Source organism: Schistocerca piceifrons, chromosome 3, assembly GCF_021461385.2.
Source record: "Schistocerca piceifrons isolate TAMUIC-IGC-003096 chromosome 3, iqSchPice1.1, whole genome shotgun sequence".
NCBI lineage: Eukaryota > Metazoa > Arthropoda > Insecta > Orthoptera > Acrididae > Schistocerca > Schistocerca piceifrons.
In genome coordinates, this window is record NC_060140.1 from 365,685,024 (window position 1) to 365,708,864 (window position 23,841).

At 41.4% G+C, this 23,841-nt stretch overlaps 1 protein-coding gene and 1 pseudogene across 2 annotated transcripts; both read left to right on the forward strand.

Moving 5' to 3' along the window:
• The first annotated feature begins 221 nt into the window (after positions 1 to 221).
• LOC124788101 lies at positions 222 to 21,951 on the forward strand. 2 transcript variants are annotated; one of them, XM_047255217.1, is made up of 2 exons: positions 222 to 527; positions 21,765 to 21,951. In XM_047255217.1, the coding sequence occupies exons 1-2, from the start codon at positions 271 to 273 to the stop codon at positions 21,835 to 21,837; spliced, it is 330 nt and encodes a 109-aa protein (XP_047111173.1). In that variant the 5' UTR covers positions 222 to 270; the 3' UTR covers positions 21,838 to 21,951. The 2 variants fall into 2 exon arrangements, with proteins under 2 accessions (XP_047111173.1, XP_047111174.1); XM_047255218.1 differs by lacking the exon at positions 21,765 to 21,951 and adding an exon at positions 21,244 to 21,468.
• Positions 12,127 to 12,244, forward strand: LOC124790781 (annotated as a pseudogene).
• Positions 21,952 to 23,841: the final 1,890 nt, after the last annotated feature.

Here is a 23,841-nt window from a genome sequence, read left to right on the forward strand (position 1 = left end):
GGCGCTAATTTTCAAAAACTCGTTAACTGTCGTCTCCGGTCTACTGATGAGCTACCCGCGCATAACAGCACCCACCACCAGAGTTTGGCATGCGTGCGAAGCGTCTGCAAAAAGACGTCCCGCTACTTTTGTCCTTCTCCGCAGATAACGCTGACGGCGCCAGAGTCAACGCTCAGACGTCCGTTATCGCCTGTCTTGGTCCTTATATAACGGCACGTTGTCCAGCCGGTGTCACCCAGTGAACCTCGCGATCGCCTCAGACGCGCAAACATGGCACGATCGAGACTTGCGCTGCCCCTTCTCGTCTTCGGTCTCGTCCTGTTGGTGGCCTGCTGTGCGAACGCCGGCAGCAGCTCCTCCGACTCTTCGGACTCTTCAGAGTCTTCCGACTCCTCAGAATCGCGTGAGCACCGTTCCAGGAAGCACAGTCACAGCCATAGCCACGTCAATGTCGAGCACGGACACCGCTACAGCGAAGCGGAGGTCACCGCCCTGCTGAGGTCTATCGTGTTCAAGAAACCTGCAGTGTAGGTCATACTTGCTAATCATCTACTTTTACACTCTTACTTATAAGCTTCTCAGAGAATACCGACAAATTACACATAGTTCTCCCAAACAAGATTGGAAGAGTTTTGTACGATTCCAATAGTACGAGGGCATTTCGAAAAGTAAAGATACAATGGCTCGCAGTCCTTAAATAGAACATTTATTTAGAAAACGTCAGTTACATCTTATTAACTGGATTATTTGTTATTTTTCGACATAATCACCCCCGTTATCCAAACATTTGTTAAGTCGGTGCACAAGCGTTTGTATCTCACAGTCATAGAGGGTTGCCGCCTGTTGTCGGAACCACATTTCAACTTCAACTTTGATCTCTTCATCGTCGTGGAATGATTTTCCACCAAGATGTGACTTCAGGTAACGGAAGACATGGAAGTCGGTGGGCGCAAGGTCCGGGCTGTATGGCGGATGGTCCAATACGTCCCATTTGAATTGTTTGAGTAGTGCTTTGGTTACGAGCGCCGTGTGAGGCTGAGCGTTGTCATGAAGCAAGCGGACTCCACTTGTCAGCATTCCCCTACGTTTGTTTTGAATTGCCCTTCGAAGACGTTTCAAAGTCTGGCAGCATTAACTGTCGTTCCAGGAGGCATAAATTCCAACAGAAGAATGCCTTGTCTGTCCGAAATAACAGAAGCCATGATTTTCTTCGCTGAAATCGACGATTTGCATTTCTTGGCTTTTGGTGAATTCGAATGGCGCCATTGCATTGATTGTTGCTTGGATTCAGGTGTATGGTGATAAACCCACGTCTCGTCACCTGTCACAATGTGATCAAGGAGCTCATCACCTGCTTCAGCATAGCGTGAGACGAAGTCGAGTGCAAAGCCCATCCTTTTCTTTTTGTGTTCTTCCGTTAACAGTTTTGGAACCCAGCGCGCACACAATTTCCTGTACCCTAACTGGACAGTCACATCATCATAAAGAGTTGTCATTGACACGTCCGGTATGATCTGATGCAATTCTTTCAATGTGAGACGTCTATTCGCTCGAATTGCTTCCTCCGCTCCAAAGAAGGGCATCACAGGTGGCCGACCTGTTATTTGTTCGTCATGAACATCGGTCCTACCTTCAGAGAAATGACGACACCATTTCGATACATTTTGTCCATTCATAATGTTCCCATAAACAGAAACAATTTCTTTGTGAATATCCACTGGTCGCTGACCTTTTGCATGAAGAAAACGTATGACGGAGCGCACTTCGCATTTCGCGGGATTCTGAATGGGCGCAGCCATTTTGAACACGACCTACTCCAACCAGAAGCAACGTTTAACTGCCGAACGACCGCGAGGAGAAAGCTAACGGTTCAAAGTTAACACCAGTGTTGCCAACCTGCTCGCCAAAACTCCTCTGTTCCTCTGGCGTACGGTGTATCTTTACTTTCCGAAATACCCTCTTACATCAACATTTGTCAAGCAATGCAACTACAATTTCCGAACTTATTCTGTGACTAATATTCAGTTCACTCCAGTGTCTACAACTCTATCTGCATCTTTACTCCACAATCACTTTATAAAGTGTGAAGTGTATTTCGGGTACTTCTACAAATTCACCCTTTTCCTATTCCATTTGTGATGGTGAAAGAAACCTCTAGGTTCTCTGATCTACCGCCTTCTCATTTCGAAAGATGCACACTGACGGGAAAAAATTCTCAGTACCAAGAAGAAGTCGCGCGAGATAAACGAAAGTTGGTAGGCGTGTTTTTACATCTGAAAGATGACGTCTTTTCCAACTTCGCACCAGCGGATAAGAGAAGCCGGCCGTGATGGCCGTGCGGTTCTAGGCGCTCCTGTCCGGAGCCGCGCTGCTGCTACGGTCGCAGGTTCGAATCCTGCCTCGGGCATGGGTGTGTGTTATGTCCTAAGGTTAGTTAGGTTTAAGTAGTTCTAAGTTCTAGGGGACTGATGACCACAGCAGTTGAGTCCCATAGTGCTCAGAGCCATTTGAACCATTTGATAAGAGTAGCACTGGTAGCGCCACCATGAGGGCACAAATCAGTAGTGAACGTAATTCACCTTTGAGGTTGGACGTGGTGAATTGATGGTAGTCAAGAGTACCTTCGAGACAACGAAGATTCCATCATATGCAGCTCACTAACTTTGAACCAGGTCGTTCAATAGAGCTACGAGTAGCTGGCTGTTCCTTCCACGATATTGCAGAAAGAGTTGCCAGGAATGTTGCTACTGTACATGGTTGCTGGCAACGGTGATTACAGGAATGTACGGTCGCAAGAAGACCGGGCTCCGGACGGCCACTCCAAAAGGAAAGACTGTTGTGTTCGGCATATGGCTGTGGCACATCGAATTCCGTCTGCAGCAGCAATCTGAGCTGCAATTGGGACCACAGTGACACAACGAACTGTTACAAATCGGTTTCTTCAAGGACAGCTCCGTGACAGACGTCTTGAAGCGTACATTCCACTGACCTCCAGACAACTGACGTTCGCGACGTCAGTGGTGGCTCTGAGCACTAAGGGACTTAACTTCTGAGGTCATCAGTCGCCTAGAACTTAGAACTACTTTAACCTAACTAACCTAAGGACATCACACACATCCATGCCCGAGGCAGGATTCGAACCTGCGACCGTAGCGCTTAGAACCACACGGCCACTCTGGCCGGCGCGACGTCAGTGGTGTCAAGTAAGAGCCACTGGAGGGCAAGGAGGAGACCTGTTTAGTTTCCTGATGTAAGCTACTTCTTCGTCTGTGGCAGTGAGGGCCGTGTGTTGGTTAGAAGATGGCCAGTTGAACGCCTCCTACCTACCTGTCTATGTTCTAGAGACAATGGAGTTACGCCTGGAGCTATGGTCTGGGGAGCGATTTCGTACGACAGCAGGAGCACTCTCGTGTTTATCCCACCCATCCTGCCTGCAAAGCTGTACATCAGTCTGGTGATCCGACCAGTTGTGCTGTCATTCATGAACAGCATTGCAGAGGTGTTTTCCAGAAGCATAATGCACGCCCACATGTTGCTGTCGTAATCCAGCATGCCCTACAGTGTGATGCCAAGTTGCCTTGGTCTGCTCGATCATCAGATCTGTCTACAATCGAACACGTATTGGTCATCGTCGGACATTAACTCCAGCGTCATCCACAATAAGCATTAAACGTCCCTGTGCTGACAGACCAAGCGCGAAAGGCATGGGACTTCACCCGACAAACTGACATCCGGCACCTGTACGACACAATGCATTCACGTTTGCATGCTTTTATTAAAAACCCTCTCGGTTACAGCTGTTATTACTGAATGAGCATGTCACATTTGCATTGTCTTTTATCGTGCTTACGTGGACTTGCCACGTAAATCACTTCATATATTGCTAGACAGATATAGCCAGAAATTTCATTACTTTTACTTTGCATGTGGCAAGGGCCTTATCGGCCATACGCCTGCTCTATGAGCCTCTTCCACTTCTGCCTGTCCAATGTGCTGTTTGTCCACTTGCCGTTGCTGTTCATCCTAGTTGTGTCCTCCCTAATGTTGTCCCGCCATCTGATTCTGGGACTCCCTCTTCCTCTCATTCCATCTATTGTTCTGCTGAATGCCATTCTAGGTAGTCTATTCTCTGTCATTCTTGCTATATGGCCTGCCCAATTCAACCTTCTCCTCTTGAGCACTTCGACGATGTTACGGTGTTTGTACAGCCCTCTTAATTCTTCATTTCTTCTTATTCTCCATTCCATGTTATATTCGTCGTATACAGGTCCGAAAATTTTCCTTAGTACTTTCGAATATTAACAGACTTTTATCATCTTTCTTTCTAAATATTAATGTTTCACATCCATATAACATCACAGGCATAATGGTCGATTAATATAAGCGGATTTTGAAGTTACTGCTAAGTGATATTTTTCTTAGAATTTTGAAGAAACTGAGAAGTGTCTTGTTTGTTGTTGATATACCAGCATCTATTTCTATATCAGTTCTGTTGTTATTACTAAAAAGACTTCCTAGGTACTTGAAGTGGTCAACAGTCTTGAAATTGAATCCATTTACAGTCAGACGTGCATCTTTTCTGGTTTTCTTATTTATGGGCAGGTATTCTGTCTTTTCTTCATTAACATGTAATCCTTTTTTCTCAGCAATTTTGTAATAATTTTGCATCATTCTGATTAATTCTCTTTTGAAACTACTTATTAGTGCTACATCATCTGCATAGGCAAGTCTTGTAATGTTCACATGCTGTAGCTGGATCCCTTATGGACTGGTTTTAGAAAATTCTCTATCGATCTTCTCTAGGACAAGGTTAAATAAAATAGGTGAAATGGCATACCCTTGTCTCAGTCCAGTGTACACCTTAAAATCTTCAGTTTCTCCTACCGGTGTCTTTATGCGACACCAAGTTTCACCTATACACATTTTAACTAATCTGTTTAATTTTGATGGTATTTTAAATTCCTTCATTATATTTAGCAGTGTCTGTCGGTGTATGCTATCATAGGCTTTTTTAAAATCTACGAATAATATGTGGACATCTACATTGAATTCCCACGCCTTCTCAGTTACTTGTCTTAGAGTGAATAAGTGATCTAATGTGGATCTGTTTCTGTGGAAACCGCATTGGTAGTCCCCAATCAGTTCGTCTGTTTTTGGTATCAGCCTGTTTAATAGGCAGCTCGGTAAGATTTTGTAGGTGACATCTAGTAAGGCAATTCCTCTGTAGTTATCACAAACTAGTGGATCATTCTTCTTAAATATGGGGCACAGAATTGCAGTTTTCCAATCTGCAGGAATTTCATAACTCTACTTAATCATTTTTTGGTGTTGGATTTTTTCCGTCAATGTATATTACAGCAATCAATACGCACTTCATTCTTACAAAGTACGCACTCAGAAATAGTACGCCCCTCCGCGATGCAGTGGGCTTGTCTTCTATCGCCTGTCACGACGGCTGCATAACAATATTTGTGACGCTCTCCTGCTGACCCGTGACGAAATGTATCGCTTTTCTTTGACCTTTCTCTATCTCCGTCATTAATCCTATTTTGTGAGGTTTCCAGACTATCGAACAATGCCCAGGAATGAATGAAACAATAGCTCTTCTTGGCTTCCTCTTTCCTGGCGAATCACATTTCCCTGGGATCCTTCCAACGAGTCTGTCTGGAATCTCGTTTCTGGCAAACTAGTTTCATGTAGTCGTCACAATGCTACGAGTATGAGTCATTCCGTGCACTTAGTCCTAGACATTTTATAATGGTTATTGTTTCCAGCGCTCGATTATTTAACAGTAGTTCGTCGTACCACTGCCGCACTTCGCTCAGTGCATCATGTTTTCAATAGTATTGCACGTCTTTGCTGGACAGGCCTTTCCACAATCCACACAAAAAAAAGAGCAATCATGTCAAAGTGAGAACGGAACAAGTTCCAATTTCAGGGTATCAGGAGTTAAAGTGAAGGTTTCCCTGAAGATTAAACGCCGTATTAGTAGCCAAAGAAAGAATTATTTTCATAGAGGAAGTCACTGGAAGACACTGATTGTCTGTAAATAGGTGCACGTAAAGGATGTTTCACTATCCCTATTACAGGCTACAAATGTTTGTAGAGCGGACTTAGTAGATAAAGTTTTGACAAGGAACCTACGGCCGGAAATATAACGTTCGGATGTAAAATAAGTCTCAAGTCTCAAGTCCCCCACCCCCTTACCCATCCCTATGGTGCACACACAGCGGGCCTGTGTGTCCTGCAATATTTCGAGTACTCGTCTTTAGGTTCTCTTCTACAATACGAAGGGCGTTCTATGTCGAGAGCGCGGCACGACCGCGGAGTACCACAGTCAGTCCCCCTCTAGCCTGACGAAATGTTATGTAATATCACAATCACAATGAATGACGACGGCACTCTCATCTCAGTTTGTATGCGTACACTGAAGCGGGAGATTTTAAAACGTTCTAATCTGCAAATTTACGTTGTATCTATGAGGTACCTTTCCGGAAATCAATTCCTAATCAAAATTTTATTAAGTAATTCCTCTCTGTAAACCGTAGAAGCCAGTAATAGAAACTGTGAAACAGCCTGTGTTAAGTATATCTTCCGGTACTGACATACTGCTTTCGTTGCGTGCTGTGGTGTGCGTTTCTACCTAGCGACTGTCGGTTCGTCGGCAATGAGATGCTGCACTGTTGGCGTGAGAGACCGTCTGTGATATTCATATCAATCATCCCCTCCACGTCCCCCACTTTGCCGTGCCCACTCCACCTCACCACTTCAACTACGCAATCACGCCTGAGGAGCGTCAGGGAAAGATTTTTTTATTGCGACCAAATGAACGTTTTTCTCTCGAATAAAACAGTTCATTCCGTACTTCTTATGGTGCAGACTGAATAGAAAGTCTTCGTTTGTTTTGTTTTGTTGTTGCTGTTTACGAGAGGAAAATAATACGGCTTGAAATTACTTAAGATCTACTGTCCTGTTTTTTGCACTCACGCCACAGGACGATCTCTGAATTCGCGGGCTCTCACGATAGTGGGTGGCTGTAAAGCTCAAAGAGGTAACCTTCATCTTTTTCATTGTTGGTGATCTTCTTCTTGTTGTTGTTGTTGGTGGTGGTGGTGGTGACTGATGGTGATGGTGGTGGTTGTGGTGTTGTTGTTAATGATGAACATCTTGCAAATAGAAGAACGACTGGAGATCCACCTCTGATATGACGAGAGGAAAATCAGCCATGTCCTTTTTAAAACAGCCCCACCTACTTTCGCCTTCATCGATTTAACGAAAACATTAAAAAACCTAGATCTGACAGACCAGTTGCGACTATTGTTGCTGTTGTTGTGGACGATGATGATGATCATTGAATATGCGAAGGTCTGTAGTTAAGCTGGCTGAATCGCATTAAAAGACATACAGCAGGTGAAGAATAATTTTATTGATCACAAAGTTTACATGGCAGGTTTCGAAATTATTTCTATTTTCATAAATCCAAGTGGAAAGGTAGCACAAGGACAAGAACGTTGCCAGATGGAAACAATTCCGAAACGCTTCATGGGTACTTGGTGATCTACAAAGTCATTCTTCACCTGCTGTATGACTTCTTACGCGACCTAGGCAGTTCAGCTACGCATATTTACTAGAATGGTTGCTAGCCTCCTATGTGAAGTTATGTCTCACATTTTTGATTACTGAATTATAGCGCATGGAGACAAGATAGTATTCGCTCTTCGCAGCTTTGCATTTCACACAGATAAGTAAATTTACAAACACTAGTCTATTTAAAATGGCTCTCGCGCGCGCACACACACACACACACACACACACACACACACACACACACACACACACTTGTAGGTTTAATTAAGATGTAAACATTTTTGAGAACTCTTTGATGGGTTCGATTGCTTTACCAGTAGTAAAGAAAAAACAGTTCTTTTGCTCTCTAAATTTTGATGGTAAACATATTTTAATGCTGATAGCACCAATATCGTCAGGTGCTTATATACAGGGTGGGTCACTAACTATGGCTACCTAGAATAACTCCGAAAGTATGATAGCAGCTGAAAAGTGTGTTGGACAAATGCTTCATGGGGCAACGGAGTCCATAATATGACGTTGGTTTTTTTGTTGCTAGGTGGGGTCGCATCAGAGATAGGAAGGTCAACTTTGTTTTTTTAAAAATTGGATGCTATAGTTTTGTACTTATTTTCTGATAGCGGCTATCGAGACGAATCCAATGATGTGTAACAGTAAGGTCTTTGAGGTCAACGAAGGTCAAAAAGGTGGCATGAACGTTCATTTACAGAAGATATTCAAAGTGATGACCGTTGGTATCAATGCAGTGCTGCAATCTTCTTATCAAGGTTTGAGTGGTATTCCTTATCACTTCTGCACTCATCTAAGCACATGCTCTGACAATTGCATATCGTGCAAATAGTAAATATTCGAAGAATACGGCGTATCCATCTAACGTGCCATTGACATGTAAACACCATTCTACGGTTTCGCAATACAACACCAATAGCAACGGTAACACTAGTATCGTCGAATTAAGCGAGTATGAATGAAGTATTCCTTCGAAGAACAAGTCGATATGCTTCTCACTTATTGACAATGCCAACGAAATTCAGTGAGAGCTTGAGACTTATACGCTGAAAGATATCCTCAACGTACTCGCCCTACACGTGGTACATTTAAATATATGTATAATAAATTGAGAGCAACTGGATCTTTAACGCGTCGGAAAGCTACCAACGAGGAAACGGAAACTGGTACTCTTGCCACTGTGATTCGAGATCCTTGTATTAGTTCGCGTCAAATCGCAAGGGAATCTGGCATGAGCCAGAGTAGTGTTGTTCGTGTTCTGCATCTCCACAAATATCATCCTTACCATATCAGTCTCCGCCAAGAATTAACTGGTACGGATTGTATGAGTCGCACTGAATTCTTCCGATGGGCTGAACTTGGGATTTAGAGGGATGACACATTTATTATCTTGATTTTATTTACTGACGAGACTACATTCACGAACCATGGAAATGTTATTTGCATAACGTGCTTTACTGGGCAACTAAAAATCCATGTTGGCTGCGGAAAGTTGCACACCAAAAACCGTGGCTGGTGAATGTATGGTGTCGGATTCTGGAGGACATAATTATACGCCCCTATTTCATGGAAGGAAATCTTAATGGTAGGCGAAGTATACCACATTCCTGCAAGAAACATTAGGTCAGTTATTGGAAGAAATACTTCGAGTGACAAGGAACAGAATGTGGTATCAACACGATGGGTGCCCGGCACATTTTACACTGATGGCTAGAAATGAGTTGCAGAGACAATTCCCAAATCGATTAATTGGACGCGGAGGAAATGTGTCGTGGCCAGGTCATTCGCCAGACTTGACGCCTCTGGCTTTTTTCTTGTGGGGATTCGTAAAAGATATTATTTATAAAGAGGTTCCAATTACACCTGAAGATATGCGAGAGAGAATTGTCAGAGCATGTGCTTCGATAAGTACGGATGTGATAAGGAATATCACTCAATCCATGATAAGAGTATTGCAGCACTGCATTGATACCAGTGGTCATCACTTGGTACACCTTCTGCAAATGGACGTTCATGCCACCTTTGCGACCTTCTTTGACCTTCAAAGACCTTACTGTTACACATCATTGGATTTGTCTCGCTAGCCGCTATCAGAAAATACGTATTAAACTGTAGCATACCATTTAAAAAAACAAGTTGACCTTCGTATCTTCGAAGCGACCCCACCTAGCAACAAAAAGCCAACGTCATATTACGGCCCAGGTTGGCCCATGCAGCTCCTATCATACTTTCGGAGTTATTCTAGGTGGCAACAGATAGTGACTCACCCTGAATTCATTTACATCTATTTAAATCTACATGTTTAATTTAATGTATGTGTTTTATATCAAGAACTCCTTAAACGTATAAATTTAAAAAAAATGCAGAAATTAAAATAAAACAAGTGCCACAAATTTACTTACTGTAGAGTTTCCGAGCATACTTAAAAACTTACTATCTTAAAAATTATTCTCCAAACATTTGTAATATTCTTGTCAATAAACATTTTTCAGGGGTATACTATTCTGATAGATGGCAATGTTTCCACTGGTTTGCAGAAACTAATAATGTGCGTAAAACGTACACCAGAATGTGGTAGAGAAAAATCATCAGCACAATATAGTTTCATTAGTTCCTACTGCAATGCCTTTTTGAGCTTTCTACGTGATTATCGACTTTTTTATTTGTAATCTTGGTGCTGTGTTTTGCTCTAGTGAGTTACTTTTAGTCTTTCTTACCATTCAAATAGTAAGTGGAATGAAATCTGAATGAAGATCTGCTTCCACAGAAGTGGTCTTCTCTGTTGTTCGTTTGCTTCCCACTTCTTTCCTATCCTTTTTTGTGGTTATTGTTGTTCTTCTGTCAATTGCTTCCCTATCACTGTTTCTTCATGTTTTTCTTGTCGTCTGATAACAGCCCTCTTGAATTCTTCACCTTTTTTTTCTCTTTTTCGTGACATGCCTTGATCTGTGTGCTGAATGGTGGGAATAGTTTCAAGCTGGCTAGAAGAGTTCTCAGTTACGCCCCAGCAGCACAGTTGGGCGCTTTCCTCCCTCGTCAGTTTTTTGGCGTCTTACAGCGAGGGCTGGAAGTAGTGAAGTGGCTTTCGCCTACATGTTAGCGGTAGGTGAGTACCAAGGCCAAAGTGATTTTTGCTTACGGAGCTTACCGTTACAGATACTTTTTTGATAATGACAAATACTGTGTACGCAACTGCTGTACCAAACATCCAAGTAAATTACAATATTCGACACTCATGTTATAGGTCTACTGTTCATGTAACATATTACACATTCAGGAACAAATGACTCAGTGAAACTTGACGCAGTCATATCGTGACATAGACTCAACGAGACATCGAAAGCGTTGTAATGCCATCGTGATATCACGTCACCGTATAAAACCTTGAAGTCGTTCGCCAAAACCACCCTATCCACCCATCCATCCATTCAAAGAGCAGACACACATTAAATGATGTAAAACTTGTACCAGGTGGTCATTTGACCTAACATGGCAGTGAGATGTTGTGTATGTGAAAATTAGTTGTATGGAGTCAGTATAGGAACATAAGTCACAATCAAGATGTAACAGAATGGCAGGAAGGAGCTACCCTGTTTGGAAGTTCCCATGATCACCCCGAGAGGTTCCCCATTTGTTGGAGAGTTTGGTATACCAATCAGGGCTGTCTGACGTATCTACAAAGAATAATGTGCAACTCACAGCCATGTAAAATCATCGTAGAAAAATCCTAGTGTACAGGCATCCGTGGCAAGTGTCACGCGTTGCCAATGACATTCGGTCTCAAACCAGGAAGAAGTTGAATCCTGTAGACAGTTAAGTCGCGACGTATTTCTTCTACAAGATCGACGTTGCGACTCTTCTGCTGAGATCTTCTTCAGGATCTTGAGGTGTTCACTGTTAACTGAACATTGATCGGAATTGCTACTGTCAGGTTCATCTCAAAACAAATTCCGAGTGAACATTGCGAAGGTAACTGCAAGCGGTGGACATTTGATGTCGAGTACGTCGCAAAAGGCCATTGTCCACAGTGGCAAATAAAATTCACATCTTAGGTACGCCGCAAACTACCTACGATTACTGTGGAAAGTAATGGACTGGGCTCGTTTAGAATGGTGCGACAAGTCGTAAACTTGCATCTTTTCAAATAGTGCGAGGTCCAAAGTCCACCAGCATCTCAGTGAGCCCTAAAGCTCACTATATATTGAGACTATTTTAGTAACTCTATAACATTTTGGGAGTGCTTTCAGTACCATGAATTGGGACCAGTCTCAATTGAAGGTGATTTATTTATTTACCGTTTTCGAGCTTGTGCCCACCTTCAGGTCATTATACCCTCACCTTCACGTTTCTACCTTCATTGTTGAAGTTCACCGATTAAATAAAAGACAAATTACATTATATTGGCTAAATAGACACAAGTGAAAAAATTGGAAGTGGCGAAGTGACATGTGTTGATAATATTAGTATACTTGCATTTAGCTAGAGCATCCAGTTCGTAATTGCACATTTGTCATCTTTTTTGCAAGCACAACGGACGGCCTTGCCGCAGTGGTAACACCGGTTCCCGTCAGATCACCGAAGTTAAGCGCTGTCGGGCTGGGCTAGCACTTGGGTGGGTGACCATCTGGTCTGCCGAGTGTTGTTGGCAAGCGTGTCGCTCAGCCCTTGTGAGGCAAACTGAGGAACTACTAGAGTGAGAAGTAGTTGCTCCGATCTCGTAAACTGACAAAAAGGCCGGGAGAGCGGTGTGCTGACCACATGCCCCTCCATTACCGCATCCAGTAACGCCTGTGGGCTGAAGATGACACGGCGGCCGGTTGGTATCGTTCGGCCATCGTAGCCTGTTCGGTCGGAGGTCTTTTCTTTTCTTTTACAAACACATTTAGATTCTCATACAGTGTAAAAAAACGTGACCAATGTGCAATTACGATTTGGACACACTAGCTATATAAGTATACAAATATTTCAGCACATGTCACTTCGCCACTTCCAATTATTTAAGTTAGATCTAGTAAGCAAATGTCACATAATTTCCCTTTTATTTAAAAATTGGAAATTTGTGGCAAGACGCCACAAATGGTTCAAATGCCTCTAAGCACTATGGGACTTAACATCTTCAGTCTTGAACTGTGCGCAGGTTCCAGTCCTGCCTCGGGCATGGATGTGTGTGATGTCCTTAGGTTAGTTAGGTTCAAGTAGTTCTAAGTTCTAGGGGACTGATGACGTTTGATGTTAAGTCCCATAGTGCTCAGAACCATTTGAACCATTTTTGAACTTGGCTCTAAGCACTATGGGACTTAACATCTGAGATCATCAGTCCCCTAGACTTAGTACTACTTAAACCTAACTAACCTAAGGACATCACACACATACATGCCCGCGGCAGGATTCGAACCTGCGACCGTAGCAGCAGCGCGGTTCCGGACTGAGGTGCCTAGAACAGCGGCCGGCAAGAGGCATCAGATCGCACGGCTACGCCGCGCGGCTTTTATTTAAATAGTGAACGCCAACACTGAATGTAGAAACATGAAAATGAATGAGTAATTACCTGACGATGGACATAAGCGCGAAACTGATCGTGTCGTAAACAAACCACCTTCAGTTGTGAGCGGTAAAGCGGGTCTCATTCTACACGCTATAAAGAAACAGTCCAGGAATTCAACTCATCCATTATTGGTAAAGCTCACATAAACCGGGATGTTTATGTCGCATTCTCGGCGATGAAAATGGAACCTGATGTCTGAACATGTGCACCGCTTTGTTCGATTACGGCAGTGTTTAGACGACCAGTGACTGCAAAATGACAAGACATCATCCTGTCGTTACAGAATACTACGAGCCCCTAGTTTACGTCTTCTGCATCTGCTACTGCGAGCCCCTAGTTTACGTCTTCTGCATCTGAATGACGAGTATGGTGTGAACATTCCCGTCTTCGAAAATGACAACTGCCGTGTGAACAGGGTTGCACACAACGTTCGTGTCTGACGAACTATTACGCGTCCTATAGCACTTCAGCTGCCCAACTACGTCACCCGACCTGAATCCCATGGAAAATACCTAGTACTGTTTCGAACAGCGGGTGACACATGTCAGTTAATATTCCAGCAATGAGTGGCTTTAGCTGGATATGACACACCTGAAGACATTTGTGCGTTCCCATCCTCAACTAAACGAGGCCACTATCAACACTAGAAGTGGTGTACTACGATACTAGCGTGATATCTCCTGTGGATGACTAATTCTTTGTGCGGTGTATCTATGACCCCTCAACCGCGAGAATTGGTCGGAGTTGGGTCCAAGGTGTAAACACCTTGCTTCATACGGGTCTAATATGTACCCAATAGGATCACGATCATGTAAACTAGAAGCTCGTAGTAGCATTCTCACGCCCATCATGTGCTTTCTCAAAGCATTCGAGAGCGACAGGATGGTGCATTGTCATGTTGCAGTCATAGGTCGTCTACAAATTGCCGTAATGGAACAAAGCGATGCACATGGTCAGACATCAAGTTCCTTTTGTGTTCCGCAGCGAGAGATGATGGCATGTGTACCATGGGCCAAATTTCATCTGATGTACACATTCCCTGCTCTAAAACATCTCCCACACCATGCTATGAGTGGGAGATACTAGTAGAGTTTTCCACTTTTCGTTGTACTGGATTACATTCTCATAGGAAGAACAGTCGGAACGCTTGGCCCAAACATTCGTTTGTGGTATTTTGGTTAAGGTCTAACATTATTTATTATCGTTTGGCAAACAGCCTCATCATCATTTAAACACATGATCCAACTTGTTACAGCTGCCTACATCTTTTCCACGGCTGTCGTCTTCACCACCACATCTCATGGGTTTGCAACATCACTGTAGCACTACTATATTAAAGATTGTGCTGTAAATCCTATATTTCGTTACCATTCTAAACATATGGCTCTCCGAATGATTTCTTTTTTGTCAGAGCAGTGATTTAACATGTACCGCTCACCATTTTAGTGCTTCGTACCAGCACTTACTCAAAGCTTTATTATTTGGAAACAAAATTTACCGTAGTCCGAGTTCTTTGAAATTATTGCTTCCTTACCCTGTGTAAACGATTGTTCGTGCACCTTCTAATCGATTTAGAAAAATTTACTTAAAGCCTATTGATCCCATCTTCGTATTCACAAAATTATGGTCTCATATTTTAAAATTTTAGCTTTGTCTCCTTTTATTAACTTCAGACATGCACAGTAACTGGTGAATAATAGTCTATGGAGAAACTTAGATTGATTGTCTCTAACATAGAGAACAAATAGATCAAATGATATCAAGAAAGGCAGGCGTCCCCAATTAAAGCAACTGTATGCACAGTATGAAGCACCCTGTTGTAAATTAATGTACGTCATATGCTGTCATTTTTTAAGAAACTTCGCCTTTCGACTGTTAGTTGTTCATTTATCTTACACAATCATGATTTCGGATTTGTAGCCGTTCTCAAGTTGATGTTCAAATGTTAAAAATTTCTGACCTGTCTGTGAGATCATCAAAAAAACATATTTCTGTCTTATAGACCAGTTGTATTACAGATACAAGTACATATCAAAGACACACCGTGCAAGTGAAAAACCATTTCTGCGACCTACAATAGAATCATCACTTCTGTTCATCAACTGGCACTGACACTTACACTGACATTGACATTCGTCAGTGTCAGTTGATGAAAAGAAGTTATGAATGCAGGTCACAGTAATATATTAGCCATTAAATATTCCATACTGTATTGTGCACAATGTCAGCGAATTAACAATCAAATGGCGGAAATTTCTCTCAAAAAGTTCCATATGACTTTGGCCCCCCCAGAAAGGAAATAACAAACTCAGTAATTTCGAGCTATCTACGTACACGAAATCGTGCAGACGCACCAGCCTACATCCTAATGGAAACAGCTTGAATGATTTTTTCACAATCTACATGCCTCAGCACGACTCCATAGACTCAAACCTAACGCGTGTGGGCCCGTGATCGGGTGGACGATAGAATGGACCAGCCAATTGGACAGCCTCATTCTATCCATCGACCACGTAAAAGGGCCTCGAGAAGCATCTGCCCCGAAATGCCGAATTCAGCTTAGGAACAACTGTGTAGCAGCCATATGACCGTGTGGCTAAAGATACTTTTTTCGTCAGGTAAGAAATTGTGTCCTGTAGCGAGTGAGCATACACCTCATTTGTGATGCTGCATGAAAGAACCATGGGGCCCATAGAACATACCACCAGTAATCCCCAGTCCCATGGAATCTATAAGGCCCCTTGCAAAAATTAGCATATGAGTGAGTTAGGTGAAGATAATACCTGGTAGGAATCCCAATATGGTGGTTGTCTGTTGAATACACCAATCAGAAAATAAGAAGAAAGTCCGTCAGCAGTGAAACTTTGCTGTGGGCTGTCGAGTTTTTATGGGTGGTAATTTACGTGGTAGAAATTTCTGAAAAAAGCGTTCAACAATGTAAAATAGTGGTAAGCTACAGGGAAATATACAAAGTGTGCAAGAATCAAGACGGCATAACAAGACTGGTAGACCACAGACAAAGTGCTCAGATTAAAAATGGTGTAAGACTGGAAGGTAGGCTTTCGACGCTATTGTTGGTCTATACATCGAAGAAGCAGTGACAGAAATAGAAGAAAGGTTCAAGAGTGGGATTAAAATTAAGGGTGAAAGGATATCAGCGATAAGATTTTCTATGATAACATTGCTATCCTCAGTGAAAACGAAGAAGAATTACAGAATCTGTTGAATGAAATGAACAACCCAAAGAGTGCAGAATATGAACTGAGAGTAAATCGATGAAAGAAGAAAGTAATGAAAAACAGCAGAAATGAGAAAAGAGAGAAACTTACATCAGAATCGGTGAACACGAAGCAGACGAAGTTAAGCAATTCTGTTACATAGCAAATTAAACCATAATTGAGGGAGCAAGGAGGACAAAAAAGCAGACCAGCACTGGCAAAAAAGGGCATTCCTAGGCAAGAAAGTCTACTAGCATCAAAGATAGCCCTTAATTTCAGGAAGAAATTTGTGAGAACATACGTTTTGAGCACAGCATTGTATAGTACTGAAACAAGGACTGTAGGAAAACCGTGACAGAAGAGAATCGAAGCATTTGAAATGTAGTGCTACAGACGATTGTTGAAAATTAGGTGCACTGATAAGGTAAGGAATGAGGAGGTTCTCCACAGAATCGACAAGGGAAGGAATTTCCGGAAAACACTGACTCGAAGAAGGGACAGGATGGTAGGACATCTGCTGAGACATCACATCGTAACTTCCATTGTACTAGAGGGAGGTATGGAGGGTAAAAACTGCAGAGTAAGACAAAAATTGGAATACATGTAGCAAATAATTGAGGACGTAGGTTGCAATTGCCACTCTGAGGTGAAAAGGTTGGCACAGGAGAAGAATTCGTGGCAGGCTGCATGAAACCAGTCAGAAGACTGATAACGCAAATAATAATAATAATGTCTTGCTAGTGAGGACACGGCGCAATATCTTGAATGGAGAGTCATCGGGACATGTAGGAGTACAACATCAGACGTGATCCAGGGCAGGGTACTGAGACTGTTGCTTTTCATGTCGAATATTAACGACGTGGCAGACATCATTAATAGTAAACTCAGACACCTGTTCCTAACGAAGTAATATCTGAAAAAATCTGCACAAATGTCGAGGTAGATCGAGGTAAGATTTAAAAGTGGTGCGAATACAGGCAACATAAATGTGAAAGTGAGACTTCAGTTACGTAGAATAGTATCCTATAACTAAAGTATTAATGAGTCAAAATTGGAGTCAGTTAACTCATTCAGATCCCCTGGGGTAACAGTGTGTGTGGGTAGAGGAAATAGAATGCATACGTAGGCTTAGTTGTAGGTAGATCAGGTGGCAGACTTTGATTCGTTGCTTGGATTCTGGGGAAATACAATCTTTCTACAAAGAGACCTCTTACAAAACGCCTGTGTTTCCCATCTGGGAAGCGTCACCGATATTCTGTAAAATCTGAACTGTCAGACGTTTGAAGATAGCCGCCCATTACCCTGCGAAAGCCCCCTATAGAGTTTACAGAACCGGTGTGAAAAATTTAGAAGTATACTATAGCCCCTACGCATCGCAACCATAGGGATCTTGAAGACTATATTAGACTAATTAGACTAACTCTGAAAGTCATATTTAAGCATTTATTCTTTCCGCGGTCCATAGGAGAAGGTAACGGAAAGAGACCCTAACATTTTGTACAGTTGTACGGACCCTCTGCCACGCGCTTCAATGTGGTTCTAGATGTAGAAGTAAGTCGCGTGGTAAACCATTCCCCTCGTGCTAATGAAGGGTATGATAGTCCATGTTTTTCATCATATCATGGAGAATAGTACCACACTTTGCCAGGAAATGAGAGCATATTCTTCACAAGAAAACTAAAAACAACATATTTATAGTCATACGTTCATTAGAACTTATTTAGTAGCCTTGGCGTTTTCCTCATTATGTTCTTATTTCCACCCTTAATTAGACACACCTCCATAACATGTCTGTCAAACATAACATATCAGAATTCGTAATTTTCGATCTCTGTTAGCATTGAGTCTCCAGAATTAAGGAAGTTATATTCTTCTATTGATTTTCCACCGTGTTGCCGTATTTGCATTTACGAACTGAATATTCTGGATTAAATATTTATTAGGTAACTAGATATACCTTTGATTTCAGTTTATGTAATTAGTGAGTAGTGTGTATATATTTACTTTAACGCTGGCAACCACTGCTATGAACATTCCCTTCGCGTATGTGATCAGATGAAGCTATCACAACACCAAAACTAACGAATGACGCATTCTGCTAGATGAAGAGCAACACTTGTATTACCTACATAAATGTTTTGCTTCCACACAAGGGTCTAGGACTTCCGCAAACGATTTTATTACTTGCCTTCTTTGCCGAACACTTCAGACTATACAAATTTTGTATTTCATTATTGTAGCTCATACAGTTGATTAGTAAGACGTAAACCATTAACTTTTCCTTCTTAATTTACCGGTTCAGTTCAATACTGCTCTGTTGGTAGCTTCAATCTTCCTTAACTCATTCTGTGCCTTATTCAAAACGATATTCTTCTGTTTCCTCGTTCATACTAATTAATGAAAATCAATAATAATAACTTTTAATTATGTTAACATAAATATCATCAAACCCACAACTGTTTTAGGCGTTTCATTTTGTTACATCTTTTGTCGGAGCAGGAACTTACATGCCGCCATAGTACCAAAAGCAGTTCATAGTTGTTATTCTTCTGATAATTCAACTGTTTGCTATGTTGCCGTTTACATGTTGGTTTCTGAATCTACTTATTAGAGCTCTTTGGCATGGTTACGTGTTACATTTTTATTTACATTACACATTCCTTCTCATTTTTCTAATCACTGTAATGCTGAAACCTATCTAAGGTGCTGCGAATACCTTCATTATTATTGTACTGCTTCCTAATTGTAGAACACTTATCTTAATTTCACTATACATCTTCTTCTATGTTACTGGCATTGTATGTAACAACAGTTTTCTTCCTCTTTATTTTTTACTTTTTTTATTAGTTCTGACCTTCTTGTACTTTTGAAGACAGATTTAGCCAAAACAGTATAGTAAAGTCGTCGGCAAGTAGAGGCAACGGTTAATTGTGTTCATAGTTTTGCAAGAATATAAGCAGTCGTACATTTCGCACTTGTAAATATCACAGAGCAATTGCAGCTTGCAGATAACAAGTGTAAATGTTCATACCGTCTGCTCTGATCCGGACATGTTGTGATTCTATCCCATGCTATGAAATTGATTCGCGCAATTAGCATCTATGTTTTGATCTGACATCGAACGATGGACACACCATTGTTATCCTAACGCCAATGACGCGGAATTAAAGGCGTTAAATCAGGTCAACGCGGTGGCAATCCAACAAGCTCTGCTCGGCGTACCCAATTATCCTCAAAGTCGATAGTTGGCTGTGTTCCACATCGACAATGGAAATATGCACGAATTCCATCATGTTGGAATCGGAAAGAGCTGCGCACAGCAAGCGATTCTGCACCTAGTAGTTTTGCAAGTGTGATATGCACAAACAAACGGTAAGCTACACCATTCACGCCTGTTGGTAGCAGACGATAGCGAGACGATACCACTCCATAATTTCCTTGAAATCTTCGTCGGCGGGACGTAACAGTAATCGCACATTGGTTATTATAGTCCCAGGTGCGACTATTTCCACTGTTAAAACCAGCACAAATAAAATATAACTCAAATTTGTTTGCGTTGCAAAATTATTCACATTTTGATGAAGAAATCACTTGAAAATTTCTGTAGGATATAAGAAAGTTGGTGACTGTAGCAAATGAATCATCATATGATCGTACACGCTTGTAAGGCGTAACCCTGCAGTACTCTATAGAGTGTAAGCAGTTAAGTACCTTGCGTCCATAGCTCGCGCCACACCGCACGTACTCGCCACGGTGCACGTACTGGCAGAAGGTGGATTATGAACGTCTCTTGTAAGGCAGCCTCAGAATCGCCTATCCCCACAGCGATCCATCAATCTCCAACACATTCAGAAAGCTGACCACCTGTTCCTAAAGTGCAACATCAAATAATGTAGTGTGCATGTCTGCAACTGATTTTTTCCTATAAAATGTACAAGGGCACGTACTGCTACGTCTAAAGCGAAATGCATTTTTACATCAGTTACTGTGTATCTGAAGTGAAGTATTGCCTACGAGTAGTTACGTCACCACTCGACGTCGTACCACATTTGGTCTATTTTGGCTACAGAGACACACACATAAGTATTGACAACGTCGCATATGTCTTTCAATTTCCTACAGCATATACACAGTAAAAATACAGGGCAGTTATCTGAAGCACTAGATTTTCTATTTTAAGTTACAGGAGTAAAAACACTATACAGATTGTGACATTCGTAAATTATGTAAAGGAACGAATTATTGTGACTATATAGTCGTCCTGTAATGAAATATTGTAATACTGTGCTGGACTGATAGTTCTGTGCTTCAAATAACTTTACAGTAAATGACATAAGCTTCATAGCCAGAAATAAGTAAATAATCCCTTACGACATAGAGAACTGTGGACAACTTCCGGAGAACTGTGCGGACGATGCAGTCTATAGTATTACGCATTCACACTGATTTTCTGTGCTCAGAGACGGGAGTTCTGCGTCAAGGTAATATAACACTGGTGTCTCCAGATAGGAAACACAAAAATTGATACAATGGGCGTCTCTTCCATTACTCCTCGCCACCGTGTAACACGTAACCATGCCAACGAGCTCTAATAATTAGATACAGAAACTAACATGTAAACGACAACAAAGCAAACTGTTGCTTATCAGGAGAATGACAACTATGAACCGTTTATGGTACTGGAATCAGTGCGTCTTATAAATGACGAGTTGAAATTGATATTTACATGGACCGATCAAGGGACACATACTGACCATCGTATAACTACTGACTAATTGCTTTTAGTAATTTCTTATAAAAAAGGAAGTACTATGTATTAGAAGAAGACTTTTGTATTGCAGTGTGTTCCCTTCCCATAAATTTTTATGAACGTTTCTTTTCCAGCGTTCTGGACTGCGATGACCGAAAAGGTGCTTGCAACGGCATCTCGCAGACCATCGTACACTAACTCCGCCGTACAAACAGTCACATTCTCAGAGATGGAACTTGGTTTATGATTTTGTTTTTCTTTTCTTTTTAATTATGATACTCATGTTGGGATGGACTGTCACCTAGTATGCAGTTATCTATGTTGTAAGTGCTTGTAATAAAAATATTTAAAGATCTTAACATGGAAATCTGATATCTCACACATTTATCCTGTTTGAACCAGCCTCCCTATACCGCCCACCCAGATCTCCTCTAATCCCATAATAACAAACTATTTCCTTTTTATGTCTTCCATTGATAATCCGAAGGCAAAAACTGCGTCACGTCGTTTTTTGATACAATGATGGTGGTGTGCCAGGGTGACAGAAAGGAATAAACTCACGCCGTACTGACTCGGCAGGTGTACTTAGCGTTATATTTCATTCCCTTTCTGTAAATTATTATAATGTCATTAATTCCTGACATTTCCTTTCCAGCGTTACGTACGACGTGACCTGCAATGAGAGAAACGGTGGTTGCAACGAGATCTCCAACGACTTCAGGCGTTAGCTCCGTAGTGCAAACATTCACAGTCTCAGAGCTGGAACTTGCATTCTAATTTTGCCCTTTATAGTTTAACTGTTATCCTCTTGTATAAATAAACTGACTTCTAGTAATCTGTTACCTATTTTGTAAGTATTTTTAATTAAAACAGGTAACAAAACATTTAAAAATCTCCAAATGCATACTGCAGGCGACGTCAATCTCAGTTGTCTCTCTTATTTGAACAAACGCCACAATACTGCTGTCCTCTAATACCATGAAGATTAAGACTTGTGTTTTTGTATCTTTTATGTAGTTGATAAGGTGTAAAACCATCCTAAGTTATTGTTAGGTACAGTGACAACAACAGTGCATCGACTTTGAGCTGTTTGATACAATCTCTTACAGATACAGCGAAGGGATAGATCCATTCGGCACTGATTCGAAACATGTACTGAAGATCGGCATGGAGAAATATTTACTTACACTCATTAAAAAAGACTGTGACATCTTCCTAGTGTAGGGCCCTTCTGATTAATTCTGTTTCTGAATCTTCTGAAATATTTCACGAATGAGATAAAGTTATAAAGTTCCAGAAATTGGTTAAAAATAAAATATTAACTTCAACTACGCCATTTTAATTTACAGTTTCGTCAAAGTTCTACCCTACTTTACTAACAAAATTGTGTCAGTTTCCGTACAACTTGTTACACCAGTTCTGAATTTCTTAATCACAAACCTTCTATAGATGACGCAAAAGAGACGCTTTCTTCGTGGGGTCTTTAAAACATGCTGAATCTGGACCCTTAGAAGCCGCAGAGAATGAAATCTGTAGGTCTTTCGACATTTGGTTAAGTTCGTTCCCTTTTTTATCTACCAATAAACTAAAGCCCGTGTTTTTTAAAAAAAAACTATAATATGCACATTATTACCTGCATTAGGGAATCCTGGAAAGTTAGTGTTTGCAATGAAACGCCACAAAAGCACACCAGATATTTATACAGCACTGTAGCCAATATATCCAGCATAATTTAGTTTTACCCATAAACGTTGAGCAACAGGTTGCAACATAAGAAGAATCAGCATATGTCATGGTCTCCCTCATTTTTTCGCAAAAAATATATACATATATAGTTTCATCGTAGGTTTACAGGGAAAATATATGGGTTACGAAACAAAAATATTTTCTGTAATCGTTAACAGACAGGAAACATAGTCGAGTTCCTCAGAATCAGTTATTGGAAATTTTCATGACGGGAAATTTGTCATGACGTCACTGAATGACTGCCATGATACTATACCAAGTAGGAGAGATAAGCACACAAAAGAAAATTGTGACAAGCTCCAGCAATTAAGTCAGAAGAATGATAACCAAGAAAGGCAATCTCTTAGCTACGTCGCAACACATTCTGCACTGGTATGGTGACATTTGACATTCGGTGAGATTACAGTTGAACTGCAGTGACACATGTTTGACAGGCATTTATAAGTAAGTTTTGTAACATTGCTTTTATTGTACATTCATTTATATTTTTGTGGTTATTTTTGTATTAGCTTTTAAAGAAAAACAAGTTTCAGATTTTTGGTTATTCCTGTTCTTGAGGACTGTTCCACTTACATAAGGAACATTAGCATATCAGTTCCTTTGGGAATTGGTGTTATGTATTTTCGTTTGTTATGATACGTTGTACATCCTACGAGATATTGTCGCTATGGACCTTTCGAGCGAGAAGTAAATCCATCTTCTTGTTTATCTACGTAATAATTTATGCATCCGTAATCCCTAAAGCAACGGTTCTCCATGCCGCCCTTATGCACCTGCTCCACAACCTCGTCATTGATGAGACATAGTTTCCGACTACATTTTTCAACATGGGCATCTTCGTGTATTCCTCGTGGAAAATTACGTCACCATAAGCGTACTATCTGCGGATCTCAAGGCATCGAGCCCACACACTGGACATAACTGAATCTCAGTTTTGATAGGAACTACTCCGAACTGTAGGACGGTAGAAATGTATTAAGCATTAC

What these genes read in the sequence shown, in the direction of transcription:
- LOC124788101 (XM_047255217.1), top strand. Translation starts at nt 271, where the DNA reads ATGGCACGATCGAGACTTGCGCTGCCCCTTCTCGTCTTCGGTCTCGTC. An exon ending in GTGTTCAAGAAACCTGCAGT is followed by an intron (nt 528 to 21,764) that starts GTAGGTCATACT and finishes TTTCCTTTCCAG; the next exon opens with CGTTACGTACGACGTGACCT.